At 39.7% G+C, this 18,013-nt stretch overlaps 2 protein-coding genes across 4 annotated transcripts in view; one reads left to right on the forward strand and one right to left on the reverse strand.

Annotated features, from left to right (window-relative positions):
• focad (focadhesin) overlaps positions 1 to 12,728 on the reverse strand; it is a 41,925-nt gene extending 29,197 nt beyond the window's left edge. The window contains exons 1-6 of one of the 2 annotated variants that reach the window (XM_029525899.1): positions 12,624 to 12,711; positions 11,178 to 11,382; positions 7,643 to 7,714; positions 7,445 to 7,519; positions 6,957 to 7,111; positions 5,393 to 5,491 (exon numbers count right to left, since the gene is read on the reverse strand). In XM_029525899.1, coding sequence (XP_029381759.1) covers positions 5,393 to 5,491; positions 6,957 to 7,111; positions 7,445 to 7,519; positions 7,643 to 7,696 — 383 coding nt within the window. In that variant the 5' untranslated portion in view covers positions 7,697 to 7,714; positions 11,178 to 11,382; positions 12,624 to 12,711. Of the gene's footprint in view, positions 1 to 5,392; positions 5,492 to 6,956; positions 7,112 to 7,444; positions 7,520 to 7,642; positions 7,715 to 11,177; positions 11,383 to 12,623 lie in introns of both variants that reach the window. The other variant, XM_029525898.1, reaches the window with a different exon arrangement.
• A 1,879-nt stretch (positions 12,729 to 14,607) lies between these two features.
• The window catches only part of mllt3 (MLLT3 super elongation complex subunit), a 43,336-nt gene continuing 39,930 nt past the window's right edge, over positions 14,608 to 18,013 (forward strand). For both annotated transcript variants that reach the window (XM_029526394.1, XM_029526395.1), the window contains exons 1-2: positions 14,608 to 14,738; positions 15,489 to 15,669. In XM_029526394.1, coding sequence (XP_029382254.1) covers positions 14,727 to 14,738; positions 15,489 to 15,669 — 193 coding nt within the window. In that variant the 5' untranslated portion in view covers positions 14,608 to 14,726. The remainder of the gene's footprint in view (positions 14,739 to 15,488; positions 15,670 to 18,013) is intronic.

The following is an 18,013-nucleotide window of genomic DNA, read 5'->3' on the forward strand; positions in this document are numbered from 1 at the left end:
CAGAACCTCTTTGTTTTCATTAAAATGTAAGAAATTCAATGCCATGTAAAAGCATGTTATCACTGAGACACTGAAGTAGAGGTTTAGAAGAAATCATCATTGCAAAAATGGTAAGAGAGTCCATGTTTTATAAAATTGGCCCCAGCGGATGTAGAAAGATGATAGGCCTGAGTATGGAACTCAGGCTCACAGAAAAACATCTGAGAGATAAGACCTCTGCCACTCCAGAGCAGTGCCTTTAATGCCCACAGAATTTTCAAAAGCGAAAGTGTGGTCCACTGTGTCAAAGGCAAATTACATGGACACGCTAAAAACTGGAGGTCTTGAAAAAGGCAACTCACAGAGCAATGTATACTCTAGACTGAATTAGCTGCTCATTTCAAAAACACATATTGTCCAGTGAACTATGTGGGAACATCAGTATGACCAAGTGGCAACTTGTGACATCACCCATTGGTTTGTGAACTGTTGTTCTGAAGCCCAGAGTTTGCCAGTTTGTCAAAATGGATAGCATTACGTGTGCTAAATGTTACCTTTGTCCTTATGAGCATGTTAGCCGATTGTCCAAAAAATCGCCATTTGCTTCAGCCTCACAGAGCAGCTAACAGCCTGTCAACCCATCATGACGTAATCTAATTGTTTGTAAACTGCCATTTTCTTGGTCTCAAGTTTGTAGTTTGTCCATTCATACTCTTGTTTTTTGGAAACAGACAGAACCATATTTGGAAGAAAAGGTGGAGCCTAGGATGAGTGAGGGATGGATCTTCCCAGCTCTGTACTGTTAGCTTCACTTTACTGGTTTCCAGTAAAATTCAGAATAGCTTAATGAGCAAGCCCAATCATATCTCAGAAAGCTCATAGTTTCTTATCGTTCCAGGAGGTTGATTCGCTCTCTGGATGTAGGTTTACTTGTCTAGAGTCTTCTAGAGGAAATTGGGAGGCAGAGCTTTCAGCTTTCAGGATACTCTTCTATGGAACTCCCAGCATAGGTCTAGTGGAGCAGACCCTCTCATAGTTTGCAAGATCAGGCTTATCACCGTCTTGTATGGCAAAACCCACAGTTAAAAATTTCGAGTTAACTACTCTTCACTTATGCTTCTATATTCACTGAGCATAAATTTTATGAAGCATTTGGTCTAAACCTTCTCTATATATATATATGAATATAACGATATTATCATTTGCCTGTATATAAATAAATTTGATCTGTACTCTGCCCTGATTGTCAAGCTAAGAAACCATTCACTCATTATGACACCACCATCAGCTCCACTTAACCAATCCATTAACATCAATCGTCACATATCTAAGCATAGGAAGGAAGTTCAGTGACTGAGCATGTCTGTGCCTGTGACAGGCTGCAGCATGGGCTGACTTCTTTCCTGGCCAGTATTCATATGGTGTTATCTGTCTGACCATCTCTGCCATCTCCAAACCTTAAGCAATAATATAGCTCCCATCCATCAGCCTGTCAGAGGTTTGACAAAGGAGGAGGCAGGAAGTCAAAGACGGAAACCTCCCTCCTTTCAGGTCAACTCCAAGTTCACAGATGAACCAAAGTTTCCTACACTTACGTTAACAAAACCATCATTACCAACACAGTGTCAGAATCATACAACTCTACAGGGGGCTTTTAATTTGAAATAAGAGTGGTGGAAGCACCTGGTTAGGAAAATATGGAAGCGTAGTGCTGCCATGTCAGTTAAAAAAACAAAAACAAAAAACAAAAACATCAATATCACGTTATAATATGATATTTTCGTTATTTCGTTATTACAATATTCAAACGTATCATGTTATAACAGCTGATTTGCTGTTTAAACACACAACTCTGTAGCAAAATTTTTGGTTTTACATCTTTATCTATATATTTAGTGTTAACTTCTTTCTCTTTCTACCTCATCTCGGTAGTCTAGCTATTCATTGCTGCTGGAATATGCAAATTTCCCCTACTGCCAATAAACCGATGACTCATCCTAATTTATGGGACCTGTTTCTAAGTTTTGGAGTGGTTGCTCAGACAATGCAAAACCACCATTTGCAGGTCACAAAAGCGCAGTGACACAAATGCAAGAGTAATAAAGAAATACCAAAGTAGCAACTGAAATGTGAAAGTCCCAACAATGGAAGTGGAGAGTCCTTTGTTATTAACTCACAGCTTTATTCAATACTTTAAGGGTAAACAGCTATTCATGTTAACACTGGCTATGTACTAATCACAAAACTTACATATAGCTCTTTCTTTCTTTCATTAGTCTTCTATTGCTTATCTGTTTTCAGGTCATGGGGGGTGCTGGAAGCCAATCCCAGCTCACATTTGGCGAGTGCAAGGTACACCCTGGACAGGTCGGCAGTCGATCGCAGGGCCAACATACAGAGACTGTCAAAGTCCACTCCTGGTTTTCCCCTCAACCCTCCACGCTCACTCTATGCCAGATCGTGTCATGCACTACTCTCCAGCACTCTTTTCCAGACTGATCTCCTGGTACCTGACCTGCCTTCTGCCCATAACCATGTCCCCTCATCTCTGCCCCGGTGACCTGACCTGTATTCTGTTCTTGGACTTTGCATCTGCCCGCTCCCTGCATTGCAGCCTGCCTGGACTCCCTCTCCGGAGGGTCCTTGTCCAGTTCTGTACATTGACTGTGCTCACCGATTAGGCGTCCCAATTACCATCTGTCTGGACTCTCTAACATTGTCCATAAAGTTCTGAACTGTTCCGGTCTGGGCTTGTGCTGTTCTTTGTTTCAAACTCACACCCATTGCAGAGACAGAAATAGACGAGCAACCAATCACACTCATACCTACGGGCAATTTGGATGGTGGGAGGAAACCAGAGTATCTGGAGGAAACCCACAAAAGCACAGGGAGAACATGCAAACTCCACACAGAAAGGCCCCAGGCCCGGGAAACAAACCTGCAATATTCTTGTGAGGCAACAGTGCTATCCACTATGCCACTGTGCTGGCCATAGCTCCTTCAACAAGAGGTTAAATAGTATGTTTTCCAGGGCTTCTGAATTTCTATTCCAATTATTTATGCTCAAACTTAAAATGTGTTCAGAATCAAAAAAGATTTGTTGAGGCTAGTTTAGAGATCGGCTCAGAGTTACAGCTTGTCTACCATGTGTGTCTTTTTAATAAATTAAATCCCTAAATTGGATTTTGTTTACTCTGTCCTTCAGAAAACGTTTGTAATTGTGTCAAAAAATTATCAGCAGTTGATATACTAATATCACAGAGCTCTGGAGCATATCTTTGTCTGTTTAGCTATGAATATTATCACAGCTCGTACTTTAAGTGGTGAGATGCGTCCAGTAAAGAGTTCTGTGAAAAGGCTGCAGGTTGGCACTTTAATAGGGTCTTTTGCCATGTCACTGTACCTGAGGAGTCAGACCAGAAACACTCCAGTACATGGGAAAGCCTGCAAGGGATAGCAAGGGTGGGCTACATTGTTAAAGCCAGGCTAACTTTACATGAAAAATGAGCTGGTGTGGCAGACCTACTCCTGAACCTTCACTGGTCCTGCTGGGTGCTGGAGTGGCTCAGAGTCTCGGTGGCAGATTGCACAGGGCAGGAGCAAGCAGACGGTCAACAATGGGCACCAGTGTGCATCTTCCATTAATCCCATAGCATTTACAGTAGCCCAGTGGTGCCAGGCCCAATGACCAATGACAGGCCAGTCTGCCAGTCCAACGGCGCCACCCTGCTGCCCTCAACACATTCATCTTCTCACCGGGGAGGTTGAGACTGCCAGACAGACGCAGACAGCACAGACAGCGATAAAGACAAAATGAGAAAGAAAAGGACAATGGGAAGGAAGGAGTAAAGGAAAGTATGGATAGAGATGTAGGGAAGGAGAGGCTAGGGATCAAAGGGGGGACAGAGGTAGCGCAAAAAAACAAAACAAAACATGGAGAGCAAGAGAGAGGAGGGAAATGTGAAGAAAAAAGGAAAAACACTGACAAAAGAGCTCAGTCTTTTTATCACCCGCTGTAACTGATTAAGGAGGCCCCAGGATCTTGGCAGAGGTGCAGATGTAAAGCTGGAAGAGGGGGAAGGGAAGGGGGAGGAGGAATGGAGGCTGCATCCACACAACTGCACGATATCAGCCTGGGGATATCCAGCCAGTAAAAGCAACCTTTACCACCAATAGTTCCACCACTTTGGAGACTACTTGTGATTCACCCATCAAAGACAACTTCCCACCAAACCTGTCTTATATTCTCCTTCCAATTTAGACCTGAAACAGAGCGGAGCTGAGCTAAGTAAAACCATGCAAGCTATTTGTCCCGATGTCATGGACAAGTAGTGATGCAGAGGTCAGTTCAACAGCATAAGTAAAGAGCTCCGCTAATCAGAAAAGCTCAGGTAAGATTACCAAAGCTGCTGAGAACTGCTCCATGTGTGAAAACAGATGGAGGAGACAATTAATAATTCTAATAACGTTTTCCCAACTACATTTGCAGTCCTGATACAAAACATTTGGGGTGTATGGACCTCATTAGCACTAAAAACACTAATCGATAAAAGGGACAACACAGGTTAAGTAACTTAAGACTGTAAGATGTTATTTAGCTACCAGCCTGAGGCAGAGTTGTAACAAGGCAGGCGGTTAATGGCCTCAGCTAACAACAGCAGACACTCGCAAGATATGCTGCTTGTGCTTCACTTTATGATCTTAAATTTCTCCCTTTTAAATGTGAGCTGTATGTCTAGCAGCAAAAACAATGTCAATGGAGTCAATTGCATGCGCTTTTGACATCATAGCAGCTATATTACAAAAAACAGATGCTTTCCCTACAGTCTCTGCCCAGCTGAGAGACATGGGGGGAAAAAAAACATAAAAAAAAAAATTATATCTTTAAGAAAAACTAAACAATCAGGAATCCTGTATACTATAATTAAACAGAGCAGGTAGAAACAGCACCGTAACCAGAATGAACACGTGTATCTTTCCTGCAGCAGATAAGCAACAGCAGCCATGACGCACATGGCAGATATCTGATCTCCCATGACTCACATGTTAAACCTGCAGTTCCTCCACAGACCACTAGAGTCTGAGTGACCCACATTCACATGTAGACAGAGTGCTGCTGTTAGCACTGCTCAACCTACCTACATTTAACCAACAAACAGGAAGCCAATATAATCTTTTATCCACAAGTGCTGATTTTCTTGTCGATCAGTGTGTATTCAAATTTCTATGTCATCGACAAAGATGTTCATTAGGAACATCCTGATAGATAATTTACACCTACAAAGTGTATTTATAACATTTTCCTCATCTGGTTGAACATTTTAATGCTCATCAATGCAATGGACAAATGAATAGTTTTCATATCAGACATGAAACAGACAAACATCACACTGTATATATGACAAAGACAGACCTGATGGAGTAAGGACAGCTGAAGGGTTTTTCTCTGTCTCTTTGGTCTGCCTGCATCTGGAGCAGACGTCCAATGACCTTTATCAGTCCCTGGGAGTTCCTGTCGACAGTTCAAGTCATGAGACAGAGAGAAGTTCATGATCCAAACCAACTTCCTCAATGAGGTTCTGCTGTCAGAAGGATTCTTGATTTATTGAAATTTGTCTCTAATTCTGATCAGAATTAAACACTGACAAGTCTTTAGTGATGTCCCATTTTACAGAAATTAACTTGGTGAGTACAATAGTGGGTAAATAGCTGTAATAAACAGAATGATCTTGAAAATAGATTCTATAGACAAGTACAAAACAAGGATTTAGAGTCACCTGCCAAACTTGAACACAGTAAAGTTTACAACATCAACAGTCTCCTAACACAAAAGTTAAGAAGTGAAAACACACTTTGGAGGAAAATCGTCTTGTACTACTCTGCCACTTCCAAATGGCAACTGATTATCTGCTGATTACAGCATTTCTGCTTTTCAAACTAAGAGCACTTGGCCTATTATGAGCAGCTTTTTTTATATAAATAATCAGCATGTTTACTGCATGTCTACATGTATGTCACCTACATGTGGACAAATTAACGGCTGCCAGTAACAGCATTCTGAAATTCACTGTTGGCCCCTTGTAATCTGTGCCCTGAATAATAATGGAATGTTAATTTTTTTAAATACAGATCTCATGTCCACTTGCATGTATCATATTTCCACTCATATCATCTGTTGTTTCATTGAGGAACACAGACTTGTCAACAGAGTGAAGAAGAATTTGTTTTAAGCCTTATGATAAAAGAGACCTGCAGCCAGATGAATAAAGGTCTCACATGTAAATGAGACTTGACCAAATCTATGTGAACACACAAATGCTGACACATATAAGAATTTTAAGGGCTGAGTATCCATAACTCTATAATACATCTCAGTCATAGTGCCTTCGTTAATCATAAGAGTATGAGGTCACTCCCGTAAAACACATATAAAGTCACTGTCCACACAACAACTTTGCAGATATGGCTCAGAAAAACATAAAACTTCACAGATTGCTTGCCAGACTACAAATTGAGTTAATCTGTAAACGTTAGTACCATAACTAACTGCAGAGTCCTGCCTTTCATCAGGTTACATAGGCTCTGAAACTATGACCAGTGAATACAAAAATAGTGTGAAACAGAATGACTCAGAATAATAGAGCTTTTTCATTCAGCACTAACAAAAAGACAGTGAAACCCCAAACTGTTATTTTCATGTTTTAATTGTTTGTTTTCTGTTAACAGTGGAAATAAGAAATCATAATAATTATATCAGCCCAGTGAAATTTTCTGTTCTACATTTGTGTCTTCTCTTTATTTCACATTTTCACCTTTTTATCGAAATGGCTTGCTTGAAAGAATGTGTGTGCTTGTGGTCAAGAGGATGATGGTGTGTCAGAGTGTGTGTTCAGAATTATTAATTCATGACTGGGAGGTCGTGTACATGCATTAATTATTTACATCTCTGGCTCCAGGTGTTAGTGTGTTTTGTGTACCTGGCAGAGGGCAGAAGGTTGAGGACACTGCTGAGGACATAGTGCAGGTCTGCATGGCCCTGATCCACCAGCAGCACCACAGCATCACAGCAGGCTGAACGCACTAGGGAGCAATCACTGCAACACTGCTGCCATAGAGTCTCCAAAGCTGGGCCCTGGTCCACACCACCAACAAAACAACCAAGGTTTCCATCCCGATTTAGCTCAGAGGCATCAAAGGAATAACTCTCAACCACCCAACATACTGTACATTTTCCTCCCATCTATAGACACTGGCTATCTGATTACTTATTTGCGTTTAAAGCTTTATTATTCACACTGAAACAACTGTTGCAGCAATATCTTGAGATGTTAAAAAGGTTCTGGGATTTTCAGAAAAACTGTTACTGTTACTGTTACACCAGATGAACTTCAAAGAAATCATCACCAAAGCCTAATCAATCCCACTTGTTGACTACCTCAAACCCTGATTTCATGGAGATACCCACCTGAAGGGATGACTGCTTGATTTGCCCATTTTGTTCTTTCTCCTTTAACACAGCAGCAACAAGATTTCTCACTGTCTGGAAAACCAAACAACAGGGCAAATGTACATTTTAGACTTTATGGTCATCACAAGGGTGATCTGCACACATACATAGACTTAAAGAATCCCACAAAACTAATTTCATGAGTCAGCAGCTTACTTGTGCTTGTATGATGGGGCTGGGAAAATCTAATTTTGCCTTTAAACTCTCCATCGCATCTGTCAGTCATTCCTGAGAAAAGAGGTACATTAGTAATAAAGCTGAAAGCAGCAATAATCAAGCAATGAAATTATTTATTTATTTAACACTGACATTTTTACATCAGAAGATGATTTTGAAATCATTTAAAATTTTTTGGAAAATAAAATATCTTGAAATTCTGATTTTTTTTGGCATTATTTTCAATCACTAAATCAATCTCTTTAGCCAAATTAGCCAAGTAGATTTCAAATTAATGAGTTTAAAAATGTGTGATTTCTAAAATTTGAGGTTAAAATTAATTTTTAGCGGCAGTGTCTGCTGAATTTGTATTCCACATTTGGTACGTAGTACGTAGTGCTCTGAATTTTCTGAAAACGGCAGGCAATGTTCAAAGCAGAAGACCCGTAGAGCACAGATCAAGTAAACCGACATGTGAAATATGTTTTGAATCTTGGCCAAGGCCAAAGACATTGTAACAGATTAACTGACCAAGTATCAGTCCACCATGAGCTCCTCCAGTGGTCTGTAAACAGCCCTTTTGAAGCCTTTAATTTGTAATTTAAACGTTGCTATCTTTGTTTTCTGAGACTATAAAAATCCATATTTGGAGATAATGGAGCTGAGGAGAAGTGAGGGAGGGAACTGCTCTATACTCTATCCTGATTTACAGGCAGAGACCATAAACTCCATAAACTCCTGAGAAAAACAATTACTTGGGTCATAAATCAAGTGCGAAATAAGGACAATTTCCCATAGACTTCAATACAATCCGATGTCTTTTCAGAACCAGTGGAATTTTCCCCCTGTGGTCATCAGATTGGATCTTCAGCATTGGCTTAAATTTTCAGATCCAGAACACTTAAATACTTCAACTTTTATATAGAGCGTATGGCTAGACTATGGTTAGGAGCCAGGGTTTAAATGGTGCTGGTTTTAGATTTTCTGTCATCTGTTGGGATGTCTGACCTTATGCTACTTACACACTTTTGTACAACTGATGATCAGGCTGCTTTAATACCTCTTACATGTTTTATACTTTTATTATGCTGTTTGGATTTAACTACTTATGATAGAGTAAAGAATGACACCCACACAAATGAAGTAGCTACTGCACAATATAATAAGGATCGCATAGAAACATGATTGAAATTGTTGTGTCTGTTCTCCTTTCTCTTGCACAGAAAACAGGGACCTACAACAGCAATTAGGGGCTGATTGTGGGAATGGAGTCAGATAATATGAGGAGGAAGTGTGCAACCCGAAGAAATCACACCCACATACCTCATTTTACTTTGTGTAACAGTAACATAAACTGGACCAGGGAAAGACAGAGCATCAGACCTGATGCTGGAATTGTCTGCTGGTCAGGGAAACATAGTCTGGTCCAGAGCTCTGTAAACAATCTATTTTTTATAGTACATTTTACTATTGGTGTTCAAATAAAATATATGAAATTGATTTGGACATCTCCTGTATCCTTCATCAAACGAATGCACAAGTTCACTTTGGGAACTCAACACCTTTCACTCCCATTAAATCAATTTAAGACAACTCTGAGGGAAAACTTTCAAAGGGAGAGCTCAATGATGGCCTTTGTTTAACTCCACAATATCACATGTGGGTGGTGCTGAAGCGATGCAGCCACCTGTTGCTTCATAGCACTAATGGAGCAGACGCTGCAGAAAGGAGCACTGCTCGGATGTATTCAGCATCTGACCCTTTGAAATTGATCCCTGCCATGAGTTATCAAATTATAAGCCTACAGCCATGACATAATTTTCCATTCAATTATTCAAAAGTCATCAGAATACGTCGCCATTCTCCAACAGCTGGCTAAGCAGATGAGTGGCTCCTTTCAGGTTGTCTCATTAGGCCTGACAATAAGGTGCTGAGCAGCCTGAATGCCACAGCTGCTAACCTGAGCCAAGAGGCTTTTCATCTGATAGGTTTCACCATGAGGAAATTTCAACTTGGATGCCATTTCTTCCCATTTACTTCTTTACTGACATTCCTTTGATGGTATTGTCAGACATGTGTTTGCAGCACAAAAATCAATAACTGTTGAATTCTGCTGATTTGGAGTTGATCTTTATGATACACATTGATTTAAATGTTTTTTAATTGTCATGTTTGGTAAGCTAATCAGAGGGACGACACGGAAACAATTTTTTGATTTGTTCACAGACAAAAGAGAACTTTGGAGTCGACACTTCAAATAAATCACAGGAAAATTATTAAATAGGCATACATGGGACCGTTAAGGAAATTATTGGACACTTAAAGTGGGAAAAGACCAAGACGAATTTTTAATAGTTAGTGATGATTTGCTTTAGCTTCAGCTGTAAACTGTACATCTTTGAATTTTGGACTGCTGTTCATTCAAACCAGGCTGTTTTAAGTCTAGAGAAGTGTGAGGGAAAATACATGAAAATATTTAGTTTTAGTATTTTAATACCATTAGACACATCCTATACCTTGCAGTTCAGACAATATTTCAGTCCTTCTCCTTGGGCGTCTTTACGTTAAACAGTAAACTGATATGCAGTTCTAACATTACTGGGAATATGAGCCTCATGTACCTTATCCCCCTCCAACCCCTCTCCCCAAACACAAACACAGAACCCAACCCCCCTCCTGTTATCTAAGTGATAGGCCAGCCTGCTGAGCTGTACTGTCGCCCTGCTCCTGTACACTCTCCATCGGCTCCCACAGCTTCGACATTAACAGGTAAGCACACCTGCTCACACACAACTACACTCCAGACTGACACTGAGCTGGATTGAGTGCTAACCTACTGAGGAAAATCTGAATTCGGCTGATCATGACATAGCTGCTGTCACATCTTTTATATCCAGCACCCTTTAGCTTTATAGCCTTTAAAATGAGCTCGAGAGGAGCTGGACATGATGGTGAATTTACTTTTCTGTGAAACTGAAGTAAACAAGTGTTTTACTGTTTGGTGAATTGGGTTGAACCTGTTTTTTTCTCTGTCAGTGGTCAGCGAAACCTTTACAGTATAAGTTTATACACCAAACTGTTCCAGAGGTTTCTGCACCATATTTATCTTACAGCTAAACAATATAGGCTGGCCTGTACTGCCATGTCTGCATTAGCATTACAAGTGAGGACAATGCATGAACAGTGTTGAGCCAACAGTGCTTTAGAAATGACAGTACTGAGGCTTTACTGTGTGACGCTGGCTGCTGCTGCAGTGTGCACATGCTGGACAAGCATGGGGGCTTTTAGACAACCTCTCATGTACCACAACACACATTCTTTCATGTTCATGTTGAAAGTCATCAAATCAGGGCAGTACAGAACATAACCAGACCATCTCAACAAGTTCTGGTTCATTAGTTGAATCAGTCAGGAGGAAATTGATAGATAGCATTTTAGCAATCTATTAATACCCAAGCAAATGTTTGTGACAGCTCGTTGGAGGGAGGATTGAGCTTCCCTGACATCAGTACAGTTGAGTTGCTTGCATCCTCACCACAGTTGCCAGGATGTGTGCACAAAAAAACCAAGCACTGAGATTTCTGTAAAGCAGTCAGACATTGGGGGATGATATCTGTCCATCTTTGTTTTTAGAAGGATTGTTTTTTACGGCAACTGTTGGAGAGCTTTTGTTGTGCGTGATGTAAGTAGTTCTTTGAGGCTGTAGATCCAGGGGGGCTCTCTCCATTCATGTCAGAACTCTGAGAAACATAATGAAGAACCATAAAGTAGTTTCTGGTAGCGATGCCCAATGAAATTACCATATGGCCATTAGCAGCATCAAAATTGCAGAAGATTCAATGTTTTGATGGTGACAAGTGCCACAACATTGTTGTTAACTGTTAGCACCATGAGTCCAGGGGTAACGGTACATGTTTGCTTGGTACAAGACCCATATATAAAATGAAAAATGAAACCTGATCTCAATGAATTTTTTGTTCATTTTTGCATAATGTGCAACTCTAATTTCACATTATTGCACTGATCAACACACATCAGTGTTCCAGAAAATCACGAGACAAGACAAACACTGGCTTGGATCAGGAAGAAATGCAAAAATGCAAAGCATTCAGGCAGTTCATTGCATTATTCAATTCAATCATCACCACAGCCAGTTAGAAACAACCTGACCTCAGTCTGCACTGAAACTTTTCCTCAAAATGAATGCAGGTTCATTTGCACATCAAAAATGTAATCATTTGAAGAAAAAAAATCGTGATTATTTAAGTTTAAACTATAGTTCACCTATATTGCTGATACCATGCTAATTCTAACCAACTACGTCCATGGTATCATCTAATACTAATTAGCTTGAAATAAGACTTATAGCTTACTCACGATATAAAATACCACTGCCATTTTTTTCATATGCACCCAGTTAGCCTTACATACGCATGTTGCTGCTGCCCATGCCGACGATTATACAAGAATTCATTTTATTTCCATTTTTCAAACGATACCATTTAGTACATAATGTTTATCCCGAATCAAATCAATCTTCTTGGTTTGACAAAGGATTTATTCTGAATGTTTTTATACGATATCATATTTTGTAAATAAGTAAGTGAAGATACGATTGACAGATATTTCAATGGAGTTTCTTGAGGCGCGTCCTCGCAAGCTAGTTGTGGTCCTGAAACAGGTTACATGGCTCACAGACCAATCCTGACAGAAATTCTTAATGCAAACCTGTGCGGAACAAAAAACACCCAGTGCTACGATGATTATATACTGGACTGAAACAACACAAACGGAGAAGAAGTTAGCTGAGCGGGCTAAGTAAAGCTACGCTGGAGCTATCGATACAGGCTAAGGCTAACTGGACTGTCTGTCCCTTTGAACAGTAAAGATGGGCGTTCAGTCCACAGCAGCAGAATTACCGACTTTCACCCTATCTAGTAAAACTCGATGAAAGTCGACCATGGTGCTGTGCAAAGTTTACCTTATTCAGTCAGCGTCCGGCAAACCCGCATGGAACTACGGTGTGCCTACAGGGCCAAAATTGATAGAATTGAGTCCGTCTCGCACCGCGATTCTGTGTATTCATCGTGGGCCAGACTAAATAACACCGTTGAAATGTTCAGAAAATTCTATGGATGCAGTCTTAAGTGGCATGTCACTATATACAACTAAACTTAAACTCACCTATACTGACTCATTAGATTTCAACCCGGTGTTATCAATCTATCTATCATGGATATTTTTAAACTATACATATATGATGTTATTTCACTCTGTCGTTATCTTCCATGACTTTCTTAGTTTTGAATAACAGAATTTTGACTGATTTCTGTCTAGATCACTCTTGATCAATTTGGCATTAATGCCACAACGTCTCTCCTCCACTCCTGTACGGCAACAACAGGATGCAACATTACTTAACTTTCAAGGACTATGTTATTAAAATCTATGAATGCAACATGATACTGTAACTAATGACAACGTAATATGTAATTTGATTAATGCTATATGATATTTGGAAAGAGATATCACCTCTCATGTATTTTATCTCATTCTGTCTTCATCTTAACAATACTGGTGTAGTGAAGATGTCTTGATAAAGACATCTTCACTACATCACTACTTGTCTCACTACAAGACATGTACTATTATCCAAATGAAATCTTATTCTTAAGGAATCATGATATTGAAACTGTTTGAGATATAAAAAGGAAATTACTTTCCAAGTAAACTTCCAATTTTGATACTATCCACTATGATCAAATTAATTTTAATATTTTTGTGATCTCAAAATGTTATCATATGTTATCATAACATTTGATTGTCAATGCCAAGCAGATGTAATGATCAATACCATATTAATTCATTAAATAAATGCTTCACAGAAGAAACTCCTCTTTAATTCCAGTAATTCTGAAATAAAGAATTCACCATGAATAAAACAAATTCCTGATTCCAAATTTTAGTATTGCGTTGTGTGAAATTGGCCTCACAGAGCGTTTTCCATGCTCGAATACCTGCCGATGATTAAGTTATAAAAAGCTACTATAAAAGGTTTCCCATGGGACCTGAAGGCAACACAATTACAATGAGGTTGCGGCTGTCTGATTGGAGGCCCGTGACTCTGCCGCTTTGTTATTGGCCCTTTCTGTTTCGTGCTAAGGCTTGGCCCCAGCGGGCACACCAAGCTGCGCGTGCGCTCTACTCCTGAAAGCAGCGACGGTTGCTAAATTGCGCCGGGAAAATTACGGAAATGTTACCATTAGGAATTCAAAATAAAACGATGACCCGTATCATATGTTGTTGCATGCAGCCGTACCCTTCTTTAACCACGTGTTGTCCCGGTGCTGGAGTTGAATAATTTGGTTCGTTTTAAAGGTATATATAGAATGACATTGATAGACATTGTTAAATACTATGAGGGAACTAGAACACAAATGTTGAGTTAGTAAAGAAATGGATTCAGACATTACCAACTTTATTAATTTGGTGGAGGTTTTCAGCCAAGTTTTATTAGTGCATGACGCATTAAAATATTCATGGTGTTAGCTGAGTTTTTTTTGTTTTTTTTTTGGGGGGGGGGGGGGGGGCTGATTCCAGCATTTTTAGGCAACATGGAATTTTGACACACTAATATCACCAATAAATAAGTGTAAGGACAAACTAAGTCCTGATCTAAATCTTTCTTGTTTAAAGCCTGCTTAGAAACGCTAAAATATATTTTTAATTTTAAATAATAAATGTAGGGACATCAATTTGGTCAAATTTTAAAAGAATTAATTTACGACTTGGTCGTACAAGTCCCATAGTATGAAATACAAGAAAATAAAAACACCGTCAGATGTCAATATGAATTAGCGGTATTCATGACACAACGCAACTGGTTGAGCTTTATTTTGAAAGTCCAGAGCGGAAATCCTCTCGCTTATTTACAGGAGTTTGACAGCCGGTGAGCCTTTGAAAGTCTTGAGTCTGACTTCAGTCCAGGAGAGACCATGTCCGCCGTCATTGGCAAACCGCACTCACCTCTGCTCTCGTTTAAAACTCATTCTCCATGAATTAACAATAAGGCGCGGCCTGAAGGATGGCCAACTCGGTGAGTAGTCTGCGGGAGGATCCGCCCGCCCGTCCCGTCTAACGCAGCGTGTTTGGCCGTTTTGTCACACCGGAGGAGTCGGTGTCTTTTAGTCCGTAACGAGGGCTCAGGAGCCGTGCAGCTAGCTAGAGCCGATACGTGCCGCTATTCCCGAGTGAACATTTGAGTACAAAATTCCCCTGAAAATAAGTCTCACTTTGAATATTTTCCTGCTCCTCGCAATAAATGCGTATTTAACTCATGCGTAAATGAGACGTTTCCATCCTCACTTAAATGCGGCTTAATGTTGCATGCAATGCCTAAAGTCAAAATGTTGAAATCGGGTAAGACGTCAACTTTCTCGAGGGGCGGTTTTCTTGTAATTCTGCTTCCAGTGTTTTTGCACAGCGGTGTAATCTTATGCATATGGAGCAGATTTCAGTAGGTTCAAGTGCGTAGACAACGTGTGCACCTTCAAGCATGGTAGTTACTCAGCATTCACATGTAGGCTTTAGCAGACAGAATAAATTTCAGATGCCGGGTTATCTCTAGTGTGGCGATCTGTCGATGTGCAGTGTAATTAAATTTGAACATTTTTAACGGAGTTCTCCCTGCAGGAATCCAGCCCCATAGAGAGGCTTTCTTGAAGGTCGACCCAGTGCTTTGTGATTATTCTGTAACTGTGGTGAACATTTTCAGACTCTGTCAAACTCGTGTAGTAGTCAGGGTTTATGGATCTGAGCAATGACCTGAAATAATTTTATTTCACAGGGTGCTGTTCAGGTGAAACTAGAACTTGGTCACCGTGCCCAGGTCAGAAAGAAACCCACTGTGGAAGGCTTCACCCACGACTGGATGGTGTTTGTCCGAGGACCTGAGCACAGCAACATCCAGCACTTTGTTGAGAAAGTAGTATTTCACCTTCACGAAAGCTTCCCTAAACCAAAAAGAGGTCAGAACCATTTGATTTCTACTTTGTTTGATGGTTTTCTGGTTCTCCGGGGCAGCATGACTTCATGTGTCATGAAACAAACAAGCGGGGTTCGAGCCCACCTATCTGCACACATACACATTGTTTCCATGATCAAGCCACAGAGTCTTTAGCTGACTGTGACCCTTGCCGTTATTGAGGGTGGCAGGCAAAAAAAGTTGATTTCCTTATAATTTATTTATAGCACCTAAAAATCCCCCCCCCCAACCTTAGTATTTTTTGCTTGATAGAAATTGCTAAAAAAATTATGGCGATAGTGCTCTTATTTCCTGAAAAATTCTGTTTTCATGAATGGAATGATTGGAGTGGTGTGTGCTTTTCTCTGTTATTCTCAGATGACTGAATGGAAAGGTTGGAAATAATGTGTAGCAATGCCAAATGCGTTTTATGTGGTGTTGATGTCTTTTTGGAGCAATTCAGTTTTCCTTCTAAATGTCACTGCATGCTCACGTGTTGGTATGAACCATGCCAGACAGAAGTAATTGCATGCAAGTGTTGGTTTTGGACATGAAACAGATGAAGCCTGTATGTAAGAACAGCCTGTTTAGTTTGGGGGGGGGGGGGGGGGGGCGGCTAAATGTGGAGACAAAGCAGTGACGGGTTTAACTTGAGGATATTTTCTTTCCGTTTATTGGTCCGTTGCAAGTTGCAGTCAAAGTATGACTGATAATTGCTTTCATCATGACCTCATCTGTGTAGTGGCCCTCCCACAAACCTACATACACACATGCTGCACATACAGTATTAATCTGCTGTGCAATACCAACAGCCTTGTAGGTTCATTGTGAGTCCAACTGCATCAGATAATTTCTTTTATGGTCAGTAATTCTCTAGGGTAAGGATTATTTACAAAAGCTCAATCCAGCACTTAGTTTAGTTATATGTGACAAAGAAAAGTGTCCAGGTGGAAAGGTGTTGTTTGAGATGTGATCACTCAATTATCAGAAGAGTTCAAAGCATATTCATTGCTTATCTGAAAATGGTCAGGTGTTGATGTTGTTTGGTATTACTGTATTACTGGGGCATCAGGTCTTTGTAGTATGTCCTGCTTTGTTCTGTGAGTGAAATGAGTGAAAATATCTTGTGGTTGTGGATTTCTGACTTACTTCCACCATTTGGCAGTTCTGTCAGAAGGAACCCTCTGAATGAGAATCCCTGATATGTAATTATAAACGCTGTGTCCCCTGAAATGCTTCTTTTTTTCATTTAAGGCCTCCGATGTGGTTGATAAGCAATTATCATGCACTATTGTAACATATAATCATTCAGTGTTAATTGTAAAAAAGTCCATCTAAAGTAGCAAAATTGCTATGTAAAATGCAAAAAAAAACCCAACAAAAAATCAATGTGGCTTTTTGATGTGAAACATGAAAAAAGAGAAGCTGAAGAAAATGGGCTTTAAAAGTGAATTTTTCTCCACAGATAGAAGAAAGAAGGAAAATAGCGTGGTTGGAAAACTGATTTTAAATTCTGTTTGCTTTGAACTTGTCTCTGGGGAAAAAAAAGGCAAAGGGAGTATATTTGTTTTAGTAAAGGGCAAATATAGAAGCTGCACATATGCTCCCCCTGACAGTGATATCACCTTCCCCAAGAAGATGTTCAGCCTATGTGCTGCACAAACGTACTTTTTTATATACTGAGTTCCAGATTAGACTGAAAGACAAATTAATTAGTTTAATCGAAAAATAATATTACTAAATAATATATTGGAGTTGAAACTGAAACATGGTACTATCTACACTGATATGTTAGCTAATAAAATGGCTAGCCAAGAGCTATTTAAGATTTTATGTTTTGTAGAAATTTCCACAAAGGCAAAGAGTGAGACCTTTCGTATGATTCTCGATTAATTGTAGGTGGCAGGCCAAAACCATTATGTGGGAGCTAAAGACTGAATAATGATGCATTTAAAAAAAAAAAAAAAAAAAAAAGTGGCTGGCCTAAAAATGTACCTGGAACATAATAATAATATACAGGACAACATATAACAACTGGAAAACTGGGTGATATTGCAGGTGTTTATGAAGACCCCTCAAAACTCGAGCAAATGAGGGCTGTTAAATAAAATGTTTTGGTTTTTTTTTTCGTTTTTTTTTTAAAGGGAGAAAGTTTGAAAAAGCTTAAATAAATCAGATAAAGGTGAAACGGGATACAAATAATCCAACTTATTTACTTCAAAACTGAGAAGACAACAGGATTTCCAATGCAATAAAATAAAATAAAAAAATTAGAGAGCCAAGTTAACTGCCATTTTGGACGTAATCCAGAAAAGAGTTTGGGTGTGTGTATTATGATTTGCAGTATG

This window comes from Echeneis naucrates, chromosome 18, assembly GCF_900963305.1.
Source record: "Echeneis naucrates chromosome 18, fEcheNa1.1, whole genome shotgun sequence".
Classification (NCBI taxonomy): domain Eukaryota; kingdom Metazoa; phylum Chordata; class Actinopteri; order Carangiformes; family Echeneidae; genus Echeneis; species Echeneis naucrates.